The sequence below is a fragment of the Dicentrarchus labrax genome, unplaced genomic scaffold (genome assembly GCF_905237075.1).
Source record: "Dicentrarchus labrax unplaced genomic scaffold, dlabrax2021, whole genome shotgun sequence".
Classification (NCBI taxonomy): Eukaryota; Metazoa; Chordata; class Actinopteri; family Moronidae; genus Dicentrarchus; species Dicentrarchus labrax.
The window spans coordinates 24,420,510-24,440,885 of record NW_026136720.1 but is presented as its reverse complement, the minus strand read 5'-3'; the positions used below and the strand labels follow the sequence as shown (position 1 = coordinate 24,440,885).

General features: G+C 38.9%; 2 protein-coding genes across 9 annotated transcripts in view; both read right to left on the bottom strand.

The window, feature by feature from the left end:
• The window catches only part of cadps2 (Ca++-dependent secretion activator 2), a 200,163-nt gene extending 197,562 nt beyond the window's left edge, over positions 1-2,601 (bottom strand). For 3 of the 8 annotated variants that reach the window (XM_051382485.1, XM_051382487.1, XM_051382494.1), the window contains exon 1: positions 1,936-2,600. In XM_051382485.1, the coding sequence (XP_051238445.1) occupies positions 1,936-2,280 (345 nt within the window). In that variant the 5' untranslated portion in view covers positions 2,281-2,600. Of the gene's footprint in view, positions 1-1,935 lie in introns of all 8 variants that reach the window. The other 5 variants (XM_051382488.1, XM_051382492.1, XM_051382493.1 and 2 more) reach the window with 2 other exon arrangements.
• Positions 2,602-8,301: 5,700 nt separating this feature from the next.
• LOC127352402 (solute carrier family 13 member 1-like) lies at positions 8,302-16,906 on the bottom strand. Its single transcript, XM_051380738.1, is given in 13 exon segments — positions 8,302-8,476; positions 10,276-10,348; positions 10,351-10,365; positions 10,604-10,779; positions 11,476-11,574; positions 12,706-12,721; positions 12,724-12,824; positions 13,155-13,312; positions 13,823-13,905; positions 13,949-13,959; positions 14,585-14,658; positions 14,994-15,113; positions 16,802-16,906. Coding segments are annotated over 13 exon segments (1,203 nt in total). The 5' UTR covers positions 16,904-16,906.
• Between the last annotated feature and the right edge of the window lie 3,470 nt (positions 16,907-20,376).

The window sequence follows — 20,376 nt, the reverse complement described above, 5'->3', positions numbered from 1 at the left end:
AAGTGATTCTGCAGTATCAGCAGTAGCTTTACATGGAATTATGTCGCTGCAGCCCTCGAACTGAGCAGAACAGAAAATTGTAATGTGGACTAGCCAAAACACTGGCTGATCTCAGATCTGCTTCCTGTCAGTTTGTACTACATCAGTTTTCCCTCTTATGACCTATTCCTCTGCAGATAAATCCACTCCTGCCAATGTAACGTTATCCTGAAGGATTGATTTCTCCATCCTGTGATCCAGTGATCCAGAGCAGTCTGCTAGGGAAGAGTCAGGGGATTCAAACTGGCAACCCACCACACACAAACAGTGCTACTACCATCTCCCACCAGGGAGTACTGCAACATGAGAAACACAACGTCCTCCGTGACACAACAAATCGATGCCACATTCTTCATTCTTTTAATGAATTCACACTCTGTTTATTTATGAATCAATGCAGGAGGAGCAGGACTTCCAGCATCGGTTGGAGTGAAAATAAAAAAGGAAGGAAGAGGCCGATGTCTCTTGCTGGATTTCAAGTTTTTGTCTAATTAATGTGACATGGGTTTAATATTTTGAACTTACACTTGTGCACAAATAAACTCCCACGTCTGCCTTCTGTCTGAGCAGATTCATCACTCACACACACACACACACACACACAAGCTCAATGAAAACGCCTCGTCTGCATATTGAAATCAAACACCACGAGACGCTCATTAACAGGCTTCCCAGCGGCACGGGCGATCATGGACGTTCTTCAGTCAGAACTGGCTTCCCTGCTTGTTTTCATTACTGAGAGCTCCTAGGTCCAGGCTGCCCTCCAGCACAGCAGAAACCATTCATCTGAATTTAACACGGACAAACCTGGGGAGAGCTATTCAACAAATTAGCTGAATGGCCTTTGAACACGATGCAGCCAAGGACTGTGCTTCAATGCATGCAATCAAACGCAGCCAAAGACTCAGGATTTATTTTTTGTTAAGACAAAATAACTTCAGGCTGAATGCACAGCCATGCCAGCCTCATGTTTCATTTAAAACAAAGGTTATTTTGACACGTGGACAGGCCTAACCTCATATACAGCGAGGTGATCCTCATTTTAAAAAACAATAAAGAAACTTTAAGGTTGCAGGGAAAACCCACAGTCAGTTTACATGTGTTTATGTTTGCCTTGAAGGGGATATGGCACAAATACAGATAGCACAAACAAGGACGATTTTAAGAGGAAGTGTGCTTAAATTAATTTTTATATAATAGTGATTGTTACTGGTTTATTGTACCTCATTTTCTGCTTTGATAAGAGATGCATGCATGGATAATCTGGTTTGAATGGCTTGATTCTGGTGATTCATTTTTTGATGACGTGTTCTTTTTTCAAAGCAATTTGGAAAAACTGCAAAGACCACCTGTATGTGATTAATAAAACTATACTCTCGGTTTTCGAATGTCTTTAACACTGTATCAGATTCCTTTCGGATTTCCTTCAATTTAAGGTTGACTTGAGGCGTACCAAGCAGGCACACAAAGCGCCAACGACTCAAAGACCTAGGATTAAACAAGTCAAGTGGATGTTACATTCGGCAATGATTTTATTCACTATGTAGAGCTTGTTTAATAAATAATTAGAATTTAACAGTTGCATCACAATAGTGGCCGCCGCCTTCGGGGCAGTTTTTCAGAACGGCAGCACTGTGAAAGCAACAGGAGACCCGAAGAGAAAAGAAACTATTTTATTGAAATCAGTGATTTTTTGTTGAACACATGTAGGCCGAATAAATCGGGGGCTCCTTATTACTCCAAAAAGATTGTAGTGTTTTTGTTTTTGTTTAAAATACTTTGTCAGGTAAGAGAGTCAGCTTTGAACGGACACATTTTTAATGGAAGTTAGCTAGCGGGTCCCTCCATGCAACAGACAACAGGTGCATGTTGTGTTAGTGTGCGGCACAGACTCACCTTCTGCTGCCGCCGGGCCATGTCGGTGGGCTGCTTGGCGTTGAACGGGTAGGCTATGCACCGCAGGACAAACACATAAATCTGAAGTTTAATTTTTCTCTCCTCTTCCTCCTTCTGGATCCGCTCGCGCTCCTTCCTCTCCTCCTCTTCACCTGTAGCGTTGCTGTCTTTAGCACCTTTGCCTGGGGGACCTCCAGGTGCGGCGGACTGTCGCTGCTGGCCGCCCGCCCGGTTGTTGCTCCCCCGTTTCCCCGCCGAGGAGGCAGCCGGTTTCTTCGGAGCCTCCTGGACAACTTCTGGGTCCGACTCCCCGCCGGTGTCTTCGCTGGAGGACGGGTCCAGCATTGTTCACGCTGTTAAAACTCCGGTTCAGACCGACAAATCAAAAGAAATAGAGAAACAACTGTTTAAGCTTTACTTTGTTTGTTTTAGTCGACGTGGCGTTAACAGCTGCACTTTACCGTCCGACAGTCCTTCCCTCCTGCGGTCGGTGGTGTGTTTGAGTCTAAGCCAAGACCGGAGAGCAACGTCGGGGTTGTTTTTGTTTTTTCCTTTTTTTTGTGGGGGGGTGGGCGGAGTTTTAACGGTTAATATTTGGGGGTTGTCGCCGCGTGCGCTTCGTGCCGTCACACAGGGGATGAGTGTCGGAATGGCAGCGCGCGCCCGCCGCCACTGGCTACTGCACAGAGCTCGCGCGCTCTGACACGCGCTGCAGCACACAGGTGAGCAACCTGTAGCTGCAACCAGAGAGAGAACAACAGCGACGAGGCTGCGAGGATGTCTCACTCTGCCTGTGTTTCAATACTCTCTGAACACTGTCAAAAACAATTCTATCATTCTATACACTGTGCTTAATGTTATATCCTACTGAAATCAATCATTTGAGACTTCAGGAAATACAATTCTTTACTTTTTGCAGAGTGTTAAATGAGAAGATGAATACAGTAGGCCCTAAAATACAGCCAGAAACTGAGTTTAGCTTAATTTAGCACAAAAAGGGAACAATTAGCTCAGCTCTGTCCACCTATACCAGCAACCTCACACATTTCTATATTATATTCCATTTGGGAATATAACTGTGTGACATTTAGGAGGATCTAGGAGGCAGAAATGAAATATAATATTCATTGGTATGTTTTCATTAATGTATAATCACCTGAAAATAAAAATCGTGTTTCCATTACCTTAGAATGAGTGTTTTATATGTACAGACTCTGCCAGTCGTGACATGGAGGTCACTATGTTGAACCACTTTTTGAATGTTTCTACAGTAGCTCAGAAGGCACAAACCAAACACTGGCTCTAGATAGGGACGTATGCATGTTTCACAGCCATCATAGTTTCTCCTTTGCACTTGGAAGGGGAGAGTGAAGCGAGGGAGTTGCTATCTGCATCTACACCACTAGGTGCCACTAAATCCTACACACATCTCTTTAGTATTTTAATCATATCAAACCAAACTTTTTCCAAATGTTCCTCTGCTATAGCCATGTATTTACACTCATTAGTTATCTCTCCATATAGTGGTTGTTTGTCAGTGGTGGAGTCTGCCATTAGCGCTTGTATACAGGAGATTTAAAGAAAACTATGCATGCATGTCTTCCATAATCTGGAAGATGGAAACAGCTGGACGTGTGTGTCAAGTAATAAAGCAACAGCCAGTCAATTTTATTTATAACACAATCACAAATTTCCTTATTTATAGCTTCCTGCTCCCAGTGATCAATAAATGTACTTTTATGAATTCATTACTTAATTAACCACAACTGAAATCTTAGGGATTGTAGCTTTAAGTATTATACATACAGAGCACTACTGATACTATTATGTATGCTGTTGTAGGGCTAATTAATAGACCTGTGTCAGTCCTACTTACTTGATGGCCACATTCAAATTCAGACAGTGAAAATGAACGCCCACTTTTGCAGGTCAGGTGTAAAGTTTTGACATGAAATGGTAGCAACATTTGTTTAACTCATTCAACACTGATAGTCGAGTGTATTGAACAAAACAGAGGAAAAACATTTAAAGAGGATGCTCAATTTACTGTATCTTCCCATGTTTTTCCAATTAATTAATTATTTGCTGCTGTTAAAGGTACAATATATGCATGTACATGTTTTTAGAATATTTATTTTGTTCACTTATGGTGGAGGGTGCAAGGTTGACAAAATATTAGAAACATCTACAGCTCAACACGAACTACAGCCTCCAGCAGTTCTATGAAGTTGAATCAACACTTCTCTGAAACAGAAACTGAGCACTCAAACCTTAATGAAGGAAGAATGTATTGCAAGACTGCTGCATTAAGATTTGGTGTATCATATTCATACTGTATATTTAAACACTACATGTTAAAAGCCTAAGAGATACTGTGGCCACTAGATGTCAGAGTTTTTCATGTGTAATTTACCACTGATCAGCCAAATTAGAGCTTTACATACAGAAAAAGGCAGCAAATCGTATATATACTGTCAATGCAGGAAATACATGTAGGAGCAACAAGATTTCCAGGTTTGTTTGATTTAGATTTTCTGCTTCTGCTGCAGCTACTGATAATGCACCCCTGAAATAAAACTGTAGAGAGAACTTAGGGTGCTGGTGCAGTGTATTTGCAGCACTACACTGTTGGCATTTGTGTACATTCATTAAATTTCATTGAAACACATATTTAAGAGTTCTGTTTTTCAGCAAAATAAAAAAGGTGTTATCATTTCATTGTTACAGTCATTTTGTGAAAAATGTCTCTTATTTCCTTTGGCCACTTGAACAGCAGAACAAGCTGAAAACACAACAAATGACAAAATATCAGCTTGTATATTAGTTGGGACTAACATATCAGCAAACACTACTTCCACATCTCTAAGTGTGTCTGTGTCTGTTTCGCGCAGCAGGTAATGTACAGTGGACTACTACTGGAGACTGAACCAGACAGAAAATGTGCAGCAAAAACCAAACCTAGGAGCTAAAAGAGGCAAAAAAGTTCTGTAGAGTGTCAGAAGTGGAGACACTTGTATTTTATCCATTGCTCATATAAAAATATGAACTAGTTCAGCTTTAATAAAAAAGCAAGCAATAACACTGAGAATGCTGCTGTTTGTTGTTAATAAAACCAACAATGTGTTAGTCCATCTCTCAATACTTTCCAACTTCCCTACCCTGACGGTGGCATACAGAAATAGTGCATTTATCAGGGACTATTTTCAGGGGCGGATTAATCCACATGAGTTTTTCTGGCAGCAGTACCGTGTGTGGGATTCTGTCAAAATAAACTACGGTGTGCGTGCTAATGGTAATGATAGAACTTGACTGTGATTTTACTTTTAATAGTACTTTTATTAGTTTTTGGGCAACATACGCAATACTCATCAGTAGGATTTGCGTTGGGTCTGCCAATGATATTTGTTGACTGCAAGAAAATTAAAGAATAAGACCAGACAGAACTATGGTGCTTAGGTTTGGAAATGAATGGATGAATGGTCTCTGCCTGCAAGATGGATAACACAGACACAAATATCTGTCTGAATATTGAAATAATTATCATGTGTATCTTAACGACAGAGATCAAAGTGGGATTGTCATTTGTCCATCTGTATTTCATACACAATAACAAACAAACCAAAAATATGAGTAGACCTAACACAAGCAAATATAAAAACACACAAAAAAACACACAAAATGATGCTAATACAATGTATGAAGGGGTCAGAATGCATACAAGAAATTGTGTAATGCAAACAATTTTAATTGTAGTATGTAGTAAAAACAGAACTGAAAAAGATATACCAACAACTTTAACATTGCTTCCTTTTCAAAACAAAATATTTGAAACTGACAAATACTGAAGTATACAAAGAAATGTGTCTCAAATGTTCCATTGCACAAGTAAGAAACAAATGAGCTACAGCATTTGTTTCGGCTACCCACCTGCATGACAGTATATAAATAAAAATGAATATCACATGGGACTGTGCTGAGCAATATACCAGATGACCCGTATACCGGGTTATCTCTATTAATGCTCTTATCAACATGGAAAAGTGGATCGGCTTGCTTTGTGCAAATGTTGTTTTTATTGAAAACAACATTGGCATATAGGCTACTGTAGTGTTCAATTTCTTGTCAATGGAACCATTTGGCAACTTTTTAAAAGTAAACTTTCCATTCAGAATATTATTGGCATCCATTTCGGGGTCTCGCACTCACCATCCACTCAAAACGTAACGTCTACTACTCTTAAACAAGAGGCGTGCCTGCTGTTTGGTTTCCGGTCTAGCTAGATCAGGTGTAGTGTTGTAGTTTTTCTAACGTTACTAGTTGTTGCAACAGCATGTGAAAAAAACTACAAAGTGTGCTAGGCCAAAATGAACGCTGTTAAAATGGGTTTGCGTAAACGTGTTAATATCACGTTTTACTGACAGCACTAGTTAATAAAATTTAGGAAAAGATGAACAATTAGGGAAAAGGAGTTTGAGAAGATGCAGCAGAATATGGTGTCTTGGTATTGGAACCTGTACACCTGCAGCCAATCAGATGATGTATTATGAGCCAATCAGTGACCTGAACTTTGAACTCATAGGGCGATTGTTGTAAGCTTAAGGGACTTTAAAGGGAGTGTAGTGTAGTGTAGTGTAACATATTATATAAATATAAACAAGTCTGTTTTTACCACTCTTGCACTCACATGTGGCTGTGGCTCAGAGGCAGAGCGGGTCGTTCCTTAATTGGAAGGTTGTGGGTTCGATCCCCAGCTCCTGGTGCCACATGTCACATGCCACATCCTTGAGCAAGATACTGAACCCCAAATTGCTCCTGATGCCGTGCATCGGTTTGTGAGTGTGTATGATTGTTAGTTTCTGTTCGATGGACTTTGCCATCACTGAGTGAATGTGTGTGAAAGGGTGAATGTGGCACGTAGTGTAAAAGCGCTTTGAGTAGTTGGAAGACTAGAAAGGCGCTATACAAGTACAGGTCCATTTACCTGTTTTGTGGTCTTTTGTAATGGTGTGTCCCACGGGTACTTTGTGCCAGAATAGATGTATCTTTTACTAAAAGTTACAGAGACAACAGAGGAAGTCCGCCAACCAGTCAAGTCACAGTTTACATCCATGTCTATACAGACTCACATAATATAATATATGTAGTGAAGACTTTGAAGGAATTGAGTAAAAGCTATAAGGTGTATTTATGGGGTAAATGGATGCATAATGGACTATACTGATGATACATACGTGTAATTCCAGTGATTAAACATTACACATGTACTTGATTATTATGTAAAGATCGATTCTAGCTAGAGTATGGTATTGGAACCTGTACACCTGCAGCCAATCAGAGGATGTATCAATGAGTAAAAAAGACAACAACTAATAGGTAATCAACATGCCAACATGCGGCGCTTTTGTTTACTCCTGACATTTTTAGATGCAAAGCCTCTCTATGAGCTCACTCACAGGATCACAATTAGCCCGAAATGTTACAGTATGTTGTTGGCAGTCACGTGATTCCGATGACACTTGAAATTCAGAATGAGGCAGTAACTGAAAGGCAGAATGGATGGGATGGAAAGATAAAAGCCTGTACTGTGCTAATTATTGTTTACTCATTGTGTCGTCCCAGTCAACATGTGTTTGAAATCTGGAATCCGCCAATTCATTCTTAAATTATGGTTAAGATGCCAGCTGCCAGCTGTTTGTTATCTGAAGCTCAATTTATTCTTCTGTCTTCTGTCTGTTCACTGATCCAGTCAGCACACCATGTGGACAACCCTGCATCACTGAACACTGATGTCCAGAGTCAGTGTCCCATGTGTAAAGAGGTTTTCTACACAAAACCTAAGCTGCGGGTCAATACTTTAATCTCTGAGGTGGCTGCTCAGTTCAGACAGTCAGCTCAACAGACAGCCAGCAGCAGCAGCTCACAGCAGCAAGTTTCCAAACCCGGAGAAGGTCTCTGTGATGTCTACACTAGAACCAAACTTTTAGGAAGAGCAGGGAGGTCCCAGAACAGAGCTATATTGAGCCATATGTACCGGTACATAACTTCCTGCAAATAAAGTTTCCTTTGACTTTCCTTTGACTTTTTCAGTCAAGTGGTCCTGACTGAAAAAGCCTGTTGTCATATACTGTGAAGAAGATTTGATTCACATTTGCACAGTGCAGCATGCAATGAACATGTAAGATTATTATTATTGCACAGCCTAGACACGTTAACAAACAAAGGGTCGGGATTAATCTAAAGAAAACACTGTATTTCACTTGAAGGGATGAACTAGTGAGAAACGTTAAAATAAATGAATGGATTAATACATCTTTTTTACCTACAGACGAAAATACAAACACATCTTTCATCAGGTGAAACAAAACACTATGAATCTACCAGAGGAGAGAGGATCTGGAGGAAGCTGGTGATGGTGGCGGCATTGCTGGCCACCTTTGTTACCATGGTGACGATTATGCAGGAGACTCTGACCGTGGCCAAGACTGGCAGATCACCCAGAGGCATCAGCAGTTCGGCCACCCACAAAGACAGGCCCGAATCCCACAGACAGTGAGATGGTTTTGAACCAGTTTTTAATTTATGTCGATTAAAGGGTCAGCCCATCCAAACTACAGTAAGACATATCTCCCCTCTTCTCCCTAGTATCTAATCTATATAGTTTGTTTTTGTTTGTCCAGGCTTTGACATATCTGTCTGGGAGATTTTGGCCTCCATACAATCAAGGTAAATGGAGTTTAGTTTGTGTTGCTCACAGCATTCAAATATAACAAATAGTCTCTATGAAACTTTGGATTATCCAGAGGAAATGGGACACTGTTTCTGAAAAGACATGAAGACAGAGTTTTTGGAAATGTATTTGTTCAATGCTGTGAGCAGCAGATACAGGTTAGGCAGGCTGGGTTTGGTGTCAGAGGGCAGGTCGGTATTTCCAAATCTCAGCAGATAAAATCTAAACTATCTGACCGGCTAGTGTGGAAGAAAAATTCCTTGAGGTCCAATTTTGTGGCTGGTTCACATAAGTTTTATTCACTGGAGACAGAAGTTCACAACAAAGCTGTAGAATTATTTCTGACCAGAGTGAGTTTCTGACCAGAATTATATACAGGGTTACAGGAAACAAGGTTAAACAAGAAGGTGAGGACAGGGCTTTCCTTATAATAGATCAAAGGGTTCACACACAAGGATGTGTCTCAAGACAGAGCTTACTGTCCTGTACAAAGGCAGGTACTTAAATCAATGAAGATTAGTTTGTCTCAGTACAGTACACTGGTGTTAAAGAAAATATTTAATTAAAGACACAGAATAACAGTAAGTTGTAACAGTAGACAACAGGTTAAGTGAGAAAATATGATTTTTTTGTGATTTGACTGAACTGATCCGTTAACAATGCATATTACATTTGTTACATATTATATTATATGTATTATTATTGACCATTTTCTGATTTCCTGCTTATAGTTAATTTCTATTTGCAGAGACACATAATCATCTCATGACGTAGAGCAGAGACTGAAACCGGTTTCATTGCATTCAAGGAAGCAAGTTATGTTAAAGTTCCTTTCATTCCTAATGAGTCATATGAGAGTGCATATCTTTGCCTGGTGTGTCTTGGTCAAAGATTAAAGGTAGGTGTCTGAGTTTTAGCACAACCTACCTGAACAGACTCGCATAACAGCTTCACTGGTGTCTTTAGTAGTAATACTTGAGACAGATAATCTGTGAAAAAAACAGGTTCCTCTGGCTCCTCCTTGTGCTCCTAGGGGCACAGTGGATTCTTGCAAATGAAAAGTAATTTTGATAAAATGTACCTACTGCAGCTTTAAAGCCTCAAATGAGAACTCATTCTCAAAGACTTGTGTCTAAATAAACTTGTGTCGTGCCCTTTAGTGTCTTTCTTTACCTCAGGTATTTATTTTATAAAATTATTTTAATTATGAGTTATTTCTGTCTACCTGTATTTATTTTATCACTGTCTGTAAATTAGGAAAATAATTAACTGTAAAATTAAACTTTTATGTCCACATGGAGAAATCTTACCATCTGCAGTTTTATTATTTATTTATTATTAAGGAAAGAATTTCTGCTGATAAGCACTTTGTGATATGATCAAAAGCTGTAGATGAGCTACTAAATAGACCCTGAGGTGAGGTTGTTTAATCATTATTATATAATGATAACTCTGGCTTACCTGCTGATTTTACAGCAAATTCTTATGAAAAAATCAATCACTTTAGGCAAGAAAAAAATGATGGATTAATCAAAGAAATAACTTATTATTACTGTAACTTATGATTATAACTAATTAGGAACCAATGCTGTCTGTGACAGACACAGCTAACCTCTGTCCCTTCAGCTCGTGCGAAGCCTCCACCAACCAGCAGGGCCACTTTGCATGGCATGGAGGCCTGGAACTCCAGGAGATCATGGCCTCTGGATGGAGAGAAAAAATATCCTGCTCACATCTTTTCAGACAGACAGAAGCTGGTTAACAACTGGGAGAGGGTAAAATCAGACATAACACACAGTACATTATTAAGCACAAAGAATCCTCCAAAGTTCCTCAAAACAGTACGTAAGTAGAGTGCTTGAGTAAATGTACTCCATCATGGTTACCTGCTGATGTGGATTTTACAGTAGACTAACCTACATTAGTGTTATGTGTAATTACCATATTTGGAGGGTCCATAGGCAGGTACGATGAAGAAGAGGAGGCCCATCAGCAGAGCCACGGTGGCGTTCAGAAGAAGAACAGAGGAATTAGGCCGAACCAAGTGGCACCAGCAATTACATTACCACAACAACACCATCACCAGGAAAACCACCCCAGTGAAGAGCTCCTGAGAACTGGAGGGAGGACAAAAAGGAGAGGTAATGAATGAATGAATAATGGAAGGTAGATTAGTAGATGGCTGAATGGATTAATAACTAAATAAGAGAATCAATGTGAGAGTATATGATTGTATGATAGATGAATAAATGAAAATGAATAAATAAATCAATGAAAACATGAATGAATGAACAAACAGACAACTGAACGGATAAATGAATTAATGGATTTATAACTGAACGGATGAATAGACATATTATTGATTGAATGAATGAAGGACTATACAGTATAACTGAATGAATGCATAAAAACAATCAATTAATGGATGGATGGATGAATGTGTTACTGGGTGTATATCTAAATGAATGAAGGAATGAATATATGAATAAATGAAAATATGGAAGACTAAATACATGAATGAATGAACGAATGAATGAATGAATTAACATAATTACTGAACATATGAGAGACTGAATGAATAACTGACTGACTGTAGTAACGAATGAATGCATTAAGGAACATATATATGAATGAATAAATTATTGAAAATAGTAACTGAATAAATCAATGAATGAGTGATTGATTGTAGGAATGAAGGAATGAAGGAACAGCATAGACTCTGAACCTACCGTGTAATTGAATACATTAATAAAAAAAAATGAATATATAACTAAATGAGTGAATGGATGGGTAATGAAGCAATGATTGAACACCTCATGGGTTCCTGCAACCTGTACTCATCTTCTATCACTTCTTTTGTGGCTTTCTCTCTCTCAGACTGCTCTCCTCCACATCGCCACAGGAACATGAAGCTGTGTGTGAGAGTGTGTGTACAGTACACACAGACAGGAGGTAGGTGAAAGAAAAATGCTCACAGTGAACCAAATGATTGACAGTGGTTAAAAGTACCCGGAAGAGCACACAGCACGAACTGGCTGATGAAAAGATTACTGAGCATGTGCGGAGGCCAGCGGTGCTCACAATTAACCTGTCTGACACCATCACACAGCTAATGCTAACATTAGCATTATACTCATGCCTGAAAATGAAAGCAGGTATCGCGGAGGTCTGTGATCATAGCATACATTTCTCAAATCCAAAGAGTTATCACATATTCAGTGTCCAGCAACTCCAGCCAACATAACCTGAGATAGAATGACTGTGTCTGCCAAACACTGCAGCTCATTTTCTCATGTTAAGTAAAAAGTAAAAACACATTTATGTAAATAAAATAAAAATATTTAAGCTAACCAAACAGGGTTGTTAAAAACTGAATAACTCATTATTTTTTTCTCCTTTATAATACTATGACTTCCTAGCTCTTCCCTGAAATACAAAGAAGTAATAATAAAAAAAACCCATCCTCTATGTGAATCATCATCTGGCGAGGCTGCTGATGTTTTACCTTGGACAACTTGTAGCCTCAGTCTTCTAGCATATTATGTAACCACCAAGGGGTTTACTTGAGACCAAAGATTATCATTTTAAAGCAAGTGAGCTGGGAACATTAAAAAGTCAGATAATTTTTTATTTTATTTTAAAGAACTTTTATGAACTCAAATTCATCATAAAACTCAACTGGGCCTTTTTGAGGGTTATGGCTATTAACAACATTTTAATATATTTATAAACTATAACATATCAGACTTTAATAGGGAACTGGACTTGATTTGATTGAATTAATATTTATTATCATTATTACTATTATTACAAAAAGATACATTATAAAAAATAAATTCTTAATCATAGTGGCCCTGGACCGCACTATATCTTCTCAACAATAAAACCCTGTTATAGTTATAGGTATAAGTTATAAAAATGTTATAAGGAAATTGTGATAATAGCAGTAATAATGAATCAATGGACAGGAGTTAAACAGAGAAAGAACAGCAGAAGATAAAGCTGATGATGAGGAAATGAGCAGACGGTGTGTTGAAACTCACTCTGAGCCGATGAAGGCCAGTAGAGCCATATCCGTGTCAGCAGCAGCATGATAACACTAATGGGCAGGCACAACAGCAGCCAGTTCCCGAGGTTAATGCAGTTGCAGTTTGGGTAAATCCTGCGTTTAAACACAGTGTTTGAGCTGAATTTAATTGCATTTTTAAAAAATGCACACTGACGCTGTGAATCCTTTGGTTTTGTTCTTTAATTTACTCCTGTCCAGCAGACCGAACCATGCAAACATTCTTCACAGGGGGATTTTAAATTGCAATTTTATATTTAGCAAATACCAACCCTTACACGGATTAAGTTGCTTCTTATTTATTTTGTGTGTTGCTTCAAATGCCTTTACAGGACTGTCTGTTTTGTGATTCCCTTTCTTTGTATTTCATGTCTCCTTTTCTCTGTCTCATACATATATATAGTCAGCATGTCTCCCACCACTCACTGGTTGAGGTACTCAGAGAAGATGAGGTTGGGCGACGTGCCGGGCAGCGTGCTGATGCCTCCTATGATGGAGGAGTAGGCAACGCTGATGCACATTGTTTTACAAATCATCAGGTCCTGTTTACTCCTGCTGGGAGCTGCAGGCTGACATCCAGCAGCCTGCAAGACAACACAGCACAAGGGTGCAATTGCCCATGAGCAGCAGCATTAACGATAGTACTACTGGTAGTAGCAGGGCGAGTAGTAGTAGTACAAATCACACAGTGAGTTTAAATAGTAAAAATAGAAACAGTTATCAGTAGCTTTAGTAGTAATAGTAGTATCCATTTTGGGACTACTGATCATAACATTTCTAATAATAGACTGAAGGCAGTGCTGTGGGATAATAGCAATAGTAGTACACAATAGCAGTTGCATATTTTCGGATTTTGCGGATGGGGCATGGGATAGTTCTGACCCAGGTTTTGTGTGAATCTAACACACCTATGTAGACCTATGGGAAGATCCGAGGGATCAACAAACAGACTTTTAAAATGGTGGACTATTGCAATAGTAGAAGTAACAACAGCAGTGGTAAGTAAGAGCTGTTGAGGAATCTGCATTATCAGTAACAGTAATATAAAGGAAACAAGGTGTATTTTTTTTAATCCTGTTCAGTGGTCATTGTACCTGATGTGCAGCGGGCTGTGATGCTGTCTGTATCTGAACACAGCTTAAGGTCTCTTGACGAACATCTGGATGCTTTCTGCTCACTGAAGGACAGAGAAATACAGTATTACTGTATACTTGAGGTACTAAGATGAACACTGCACATGAGCAGAACCCAGAGGGACAGTGAAAGCAACAGAATTGGACAGCAGAGTTTCTGAAGTAATCAATGAGGAACATTACAAAACTGCAACCCTTCACATACCTAAGAGTTTCTTTCAGCTTTTTCAAATGGCTGTCAGTTTCTGAAAACTAACTTTGTTCTTAGCATCATCGGATAATCTGTAATTCTTCTCAATTGTTTTTTCTCCATTTGTATTTTCTTTTATTGCATTTTATTCTATTCTATTTTGTGGTTCCTCTTTCTGTTAAAAGCACTTTGAATTTCCTTGTTTAAATGGAGTATTCATTGGATGAATCTGCGGTACACATACGTGTTACTGCAGTATAACTATGTCCCGATTCAATCTTATTTGTATAGCACCAAAGCATAACAGAAGTTATCTCAGGAAATTTTTCAAATGGAGCAGGTCTAAATATTATATTTTGTAATTATTATATTATTATTTTATGTTGCCAAGTTGTAAAAAATGCCTATGGTAAGGGCTTATTTTTTCTATTCGGCAGTTTTAAATGGCAGTAATCCATTAATGAATACTAAATAAGTGGTTCATCAATCAATCAGACTTTATTTGTATAGCACTTACGCTATATATAGCTCACCATGTAGGGTTGACTCCCACCATGGTGACGAGCCTCAGCAAGAAGTGGAAGTCTTTAAAGTACTCATTCACCACCTGGAGGAGAAACACACAGAGAGAGAGGGAGTAATATGAGAATAATACTGTACAAGAAGAGAATAATAGTTTACATTTTAGCCCAGTTTCTAATGTAAAGTTGTAGTTTACATCCACCCGTTGTCCAGTAACCGAAATCAAACTCTCAGAAGAAAATGATAAGTAAATAAATAAACAAAAGCAGAAAGACAAAAAAAGCATACACAAATATTCAATAGTTACTTAAAAAGCTATTATTATTTTTAACAAATGTAGCCAGATTGACTAGCTTTTTCATATTTTTAGCATTGAATATTTTTTCTAATTTAACAGTGCTTACAGACAGATGGACTCACATCTGAGGACTTCATGATGCCAAACATGACGGGGAGCATGGCCATAGTCATAGACAGATGAATTACCTCTGTCACCTAGAACGTCACCATCAGCAGCATAACAAAGGCACATTCTGCCTCCTGCAAGGAAAATCACACAGACACTGCTGTAAAACAATATTGCATACATTTAATTTATCGGTTTATCAAAAAATGTACCTATCCAGAAGCCAACCAGTCAGCAGCCACAAAGTTGAATCAGTGCTTAAAAGGCTGCGTTCACATATACAGATACAAAGTAGGAGCCAGTCTCTGGAGCTGTAGCTCTGTGGCACATAAATACTCTGCGTCAGCACTGGAACCAACCCCCCCTCCATTGGAGTGGACACTTCACAATGAATGGCAGCATATCACTCTCAGTTCTTGAGTTTGTATGTGTAAACGGCCCGTAAGTCTGTGGTCGCAGTTCCTCTAATGTCCACTAGATTCTACTCCAAGAAAACTCTGTCTGTACAGAGGATTAAAGGGCATTCACATGATTATAGCAAAGCAAGCATAAATTAATTTAACTCAAATTAAATTCACCTCAGGGTCACCACCCACTGAAAAGGGAAAATTGATAGCCAATTAATTAATTTAGTCTCGATGTGAAGGTTGCCATATTTCTTACTGCGTACAGTGACCATATATTTTATACGCACAAACACACACATAATCAAGTTCTTTATAAATGAAAGGTGTATAAACTTCTAACAAGACACACAATAACTAACTACACACATAATTAATAGCCACTAAACAACCAGTGAAGGGGCAAGTACAACCTTGAAGAACAATGGGTAAATGCATGAATACAGCAGTAAGTGGAATTTCAGCCCGAAGAAGGAGCTGAAACCCTATAGTTTTTGTGTCGGTTTATTAGGGGTTCAAGTCCCAAAAGGGTTGAGATGTAATTCTATGATGAGTGGTACCTATAGCAACCACCTCATGGTAAGTTATTAAATGTTTTACATTATAAATTGTGAACTGTGAAGAGTGGCAAAACAATACTGGTACAGTGTTTCCTTGGATTAAGCAGATTGGATTGATATATGCCACGCCCATTTCCAACTAAAAAAAATGTTCAGCCATTTTGGATTTTTTGCTGAACACATTTTTTTGCTTATTTTGGCACATATTTCATCTAATTTTCACCAAACTGAGTACATACCATCTTATTTATAGATGACACTGAACAAAAAATGCATTAATTACTGTTTGTCTGTAATTGGTTACCAAACTTTTGAAGGCATGCCTTATGCAGTGGGCCATAACTCTTCAATGGTAAGTTAGACTGTAACAACATTTGGGAATGTGTGTAACATGTCCAACATTTCTACCTATAGGGGGCACTACAGAAACATTAAAACCTGGTATATCTACAATTCTCTTGACTAAAATGAAATAAAAAGTTTTTCATGAACATGTGTATGGTCTTTAGTAACACATACCACCATGCTACTTATTAACTGCCGTATCCCTTTAATGCCATATTCCATGCTAACTGATTCCAGAAAAGTTGTACAGGTGGCATATCTTCCTAAAGCATTGCTACCAAATATTCTCTGCATCATTACTGGGCCAAGCTTAACAAAAGTTGCATAAAGCAGACCTCTAGTGGTTGCTACAAATGCAACAAACTGGGAGTGACATAACACAAAGCAGACTATAAATCAGATGCTGTTTGTCCATCACTAATTTTAAAACCTCATTAGCTCATCAGCTATATTTATTATAATTACTGTTGACCTTTGCACTAGTCTAGTTGATGGCGTTTAAAGAAGACCTACCTTTGTCCCAATGACAAGAGGAAGAGGAAGCAGCAGCAGTGGTGTAAGAGCGATCAGGGCGTCGTTGTGATAGTTCAGCCATCTTCTTAGCCGCTTCAGCATTCTCTTTTTCTTTGTCTTTTTTTTTTCTCCTCTTCTTGTCTGCAGGTTCCTGTTGAAAATCCAGCAGTCTTCATGCCAAAAGCCTTTACAGTGGCTGATAACTGACCTGTCGTTGACCTGGCAGGAATACAGTGTCAGGTTGACCCTCTTCTCAGACACTCCAGCCTCAAACTGTTTGAGATCACCGAGTGTATGTTCACATCTGTTTTCTTGAGCAAGACACCATACCTACTTGCTAATTACCAATTATCTTTGTATAAATGTGTTAATATTTCAGTGGTTAAATTTGTGTCTTCAAAAATCCATCTGTTTTTGAGGGAGTTTCAGGGGAACTCCAGGAAGTACATCACAGCCAGAACTTTGGATTTTAAGTCGAGGGTAGATTTCTTTACTTTTGTTTGAGCAAGGCTAGCAGTTTCCCCTTACTTCCAGTCTTTGTGCTAAGCAAGGCTTTATCCAAAACTGTCTTGACCTAACTCTGTACTGGACGCACAGAGATGGAACTGATATCCATATTCTCATCTGACGCTGGAGAATATAGCTTACTACTAATTTATAAAAATATGTTTTTTATAGTTTGAAAATATCACCAAATATAAAAAAATCACACAATATCATCACAACATATTTTGTGTATTGTTGAGACTGATACTCTGACTGACTGATACTCTTCACCTTACTTTAGTTTAGAGTCACTTCATTACAGAATTTGGATGGAAAAATGTACAATGAGAGATGGACTACAGGATGCAACCTACTGTGTTCCTGTGAACTGCTGCACTAATCAGTACTGAAATTACATCAATTGTGTATGAATGGAAAGCTGAGACTCTGAGGAACCATAGCAGCCATGTCATTGAAATGAGACTATTTTTGAAAACTCAACTCATAATCATCATCATCAATCATGAAAATATTCAACCACTAGAAATTTAGGGCATTGAGAGGATGTATGGCTTTCCTATGTATTTGACAATAAGGGGGTTTCTGAGCAATTTCTAGAACAGAAGTGCTTACCATCCAATTGCTGAAAGATGCTATACTGGGTCTTAAAGGACCAGTGTGCAGGATTTAGTGGGATCTAACTGTGAAATTGCAGATTGCAACTAACTGACCACCAATCTGGACGACCTGGGAATGAGAATGAGCTGTGATAGGCTCTCTCAACAGCTGATTTTTAGTTTGTCCAATCAGGGCTACTGTAGGAGCATGGCAGATCCCATGAAAGGTGACCTGTGGAATCTATAGATAAAAATGGCTCATAAGGTAACAAAAACACTAAGATTACTATATTCAGGGGACTATACACTAATGAAAACATACCTATGAATATTATGTTCCATTTCTGCCAATACATCTTCCTAAATGTTACACACTGGACCTTTAACTGATCTTCTTGTTGTTGAACAAAAGCTTGAGAAGTTTATATGATGGATTTTAAAATTATCTCAGCCTTATAACTCTTTCTGGAAGACGGACCCTGGGCTCTCAGAACAGTATGCAAAGGTCACATACATCCTTTTTTTAAACCAGGACTTTTCAATCACAGAAAAAATGTGTTAGAAAGTGACAGACAATATGAGTGGAGGTGAAAAGAGTGACATTCTATAGAAAGCCACAGGGTGTTTCTTAATGACCTGAGCACGGTGTGTTGTTGGTGGTGTGCTTGCCTGTCGCCATAGTGATGGACTTGGAGACTAGCTGGTTTCCCAGGGCAGCGGTCGGCTGACAGTTCATGTACTTGGCCATGACGGAGATCTGTTTGAGATCTGGCTGAGCGCCGAGCCAGCATGTGTTTGAGCTTGATGCTACAGATGAACGTCACCACATACATCTGAAAAGAAACAAAAGGGACACTCCGTTTGTGTAGCAGCTGGAATCCAGACTTCACCAGCTTCTAATAACTGTTTGACCAGACAAACAGAAAGAAGACCTAACAAAGTAACAGTAGGTATCAGTTTGATAAAAATGTGAAAACTTAATGCCCCTGTGTATAAAGCCAAGTCGTTGGACTGTAGCAGTAAGTACTGACCGTATAATTAAAAACCTATGTATCCTCTGTGAGGCTTCTGGGCAAAGACGTGGAGTGTGGGTGGAGCTGAGGGGAATCGAATGAACCCTGGTTACTGAAACCAGCTGCCTATGACAGCACCCTTAATTATTCATAACTTTTAGCCATAATATAATTTAAATGCGCAAGTTATACAAGAATGGACACCTGTACAGTTGTCATGAATGGGAAAAATAGCTATAGAGGGAAAAATCTCTCTATAGTATACCAGGCTGTAAAAGTTTTTAAAAACATTTTATGTATCTGATCAAATTTCTCATATCCGTATGTGTCTTCAGATCTGAGATGAATGAGTTTTCCTGGTTGCTGATCTCTACAGAATGATTGACCTCAGGTACTGTATTCAATTTTAAATGCAACAGGTACCCAATGTCAAATTCTAAAACAAAAAAACAAAAACTGTAAGGGTATTAATTAAGTGCTATGATTCTGACTGAGGAAAGATCAGCTCCTTGCCCTGCAGACAGACTCTGTGCACTGATATGGATGAGCTGCAGGGAAACAGTGTGGCTGTAAACATCTCAAGGCCACAGCTGAGGTTGCAGGCTTCAGACTGTTAATTGAGGTTCACTGCAGGCTGGTGAGTAACATTTTACATTTTCCAAGCTTGTGACAAAGATTGATGATGCTCGAGTCACAGGTTTAGTCTCAGTCACACCATCAATTACTAACCTTTTATAGTCTGGAACCATTTCAGATAGTCCAAAAGGACAGTAGACACATTTTACATGCATGTAGCAGTGCAACTCACTCTGTGAGCAGTTTATTCCATCCATGGACAGTGGCCACTGACTCTCTGTTGGAAAATTTCAACCTATTCTGGTTAAATCACCAGCACAAACAATGAGACACTTAATTTAAAAAAAATCTGTTTCATTACAAAAACAAGTCAAAGGCCACAGACTGTGTCCATAGCAACTACACAAAATATGTCAACTAAGAATCCCACAGAGCACTGTTGTGAACTTTCATGAATGTCATCATCTGTCTCTACCTGTGCTTTTCAAAATGTCTGCTGTATATAATGCATATCTGATCCTAATTAATGCTAGTCTATTAAGATTCAGGTACTCAGACAATAAAAACAAGACTTGTGAAATACAAGATGGACAGACTTTTGACAGGGAAGAAAAGAAAAACTGGGGATAAACAATAATCGACTAGACACATGAATCTAATCCTAAGGTGCTCATTGGCCCCGGGCTCTGTTCACATATTTTTCACATTAATTTCTAAATGTGGCCCACCTGAGATTCCAGTGTGAGAAGGTCACAGTCTTGAAATGACCTGCATGACAGATGTTAATCTAGAGTGACAAAAAAGTCACATGAATTCTGATATGACTGTTGACACTGAGGTCACACTGCAAATCAGAAAAGTATTTGATTCGGACGGACCACAT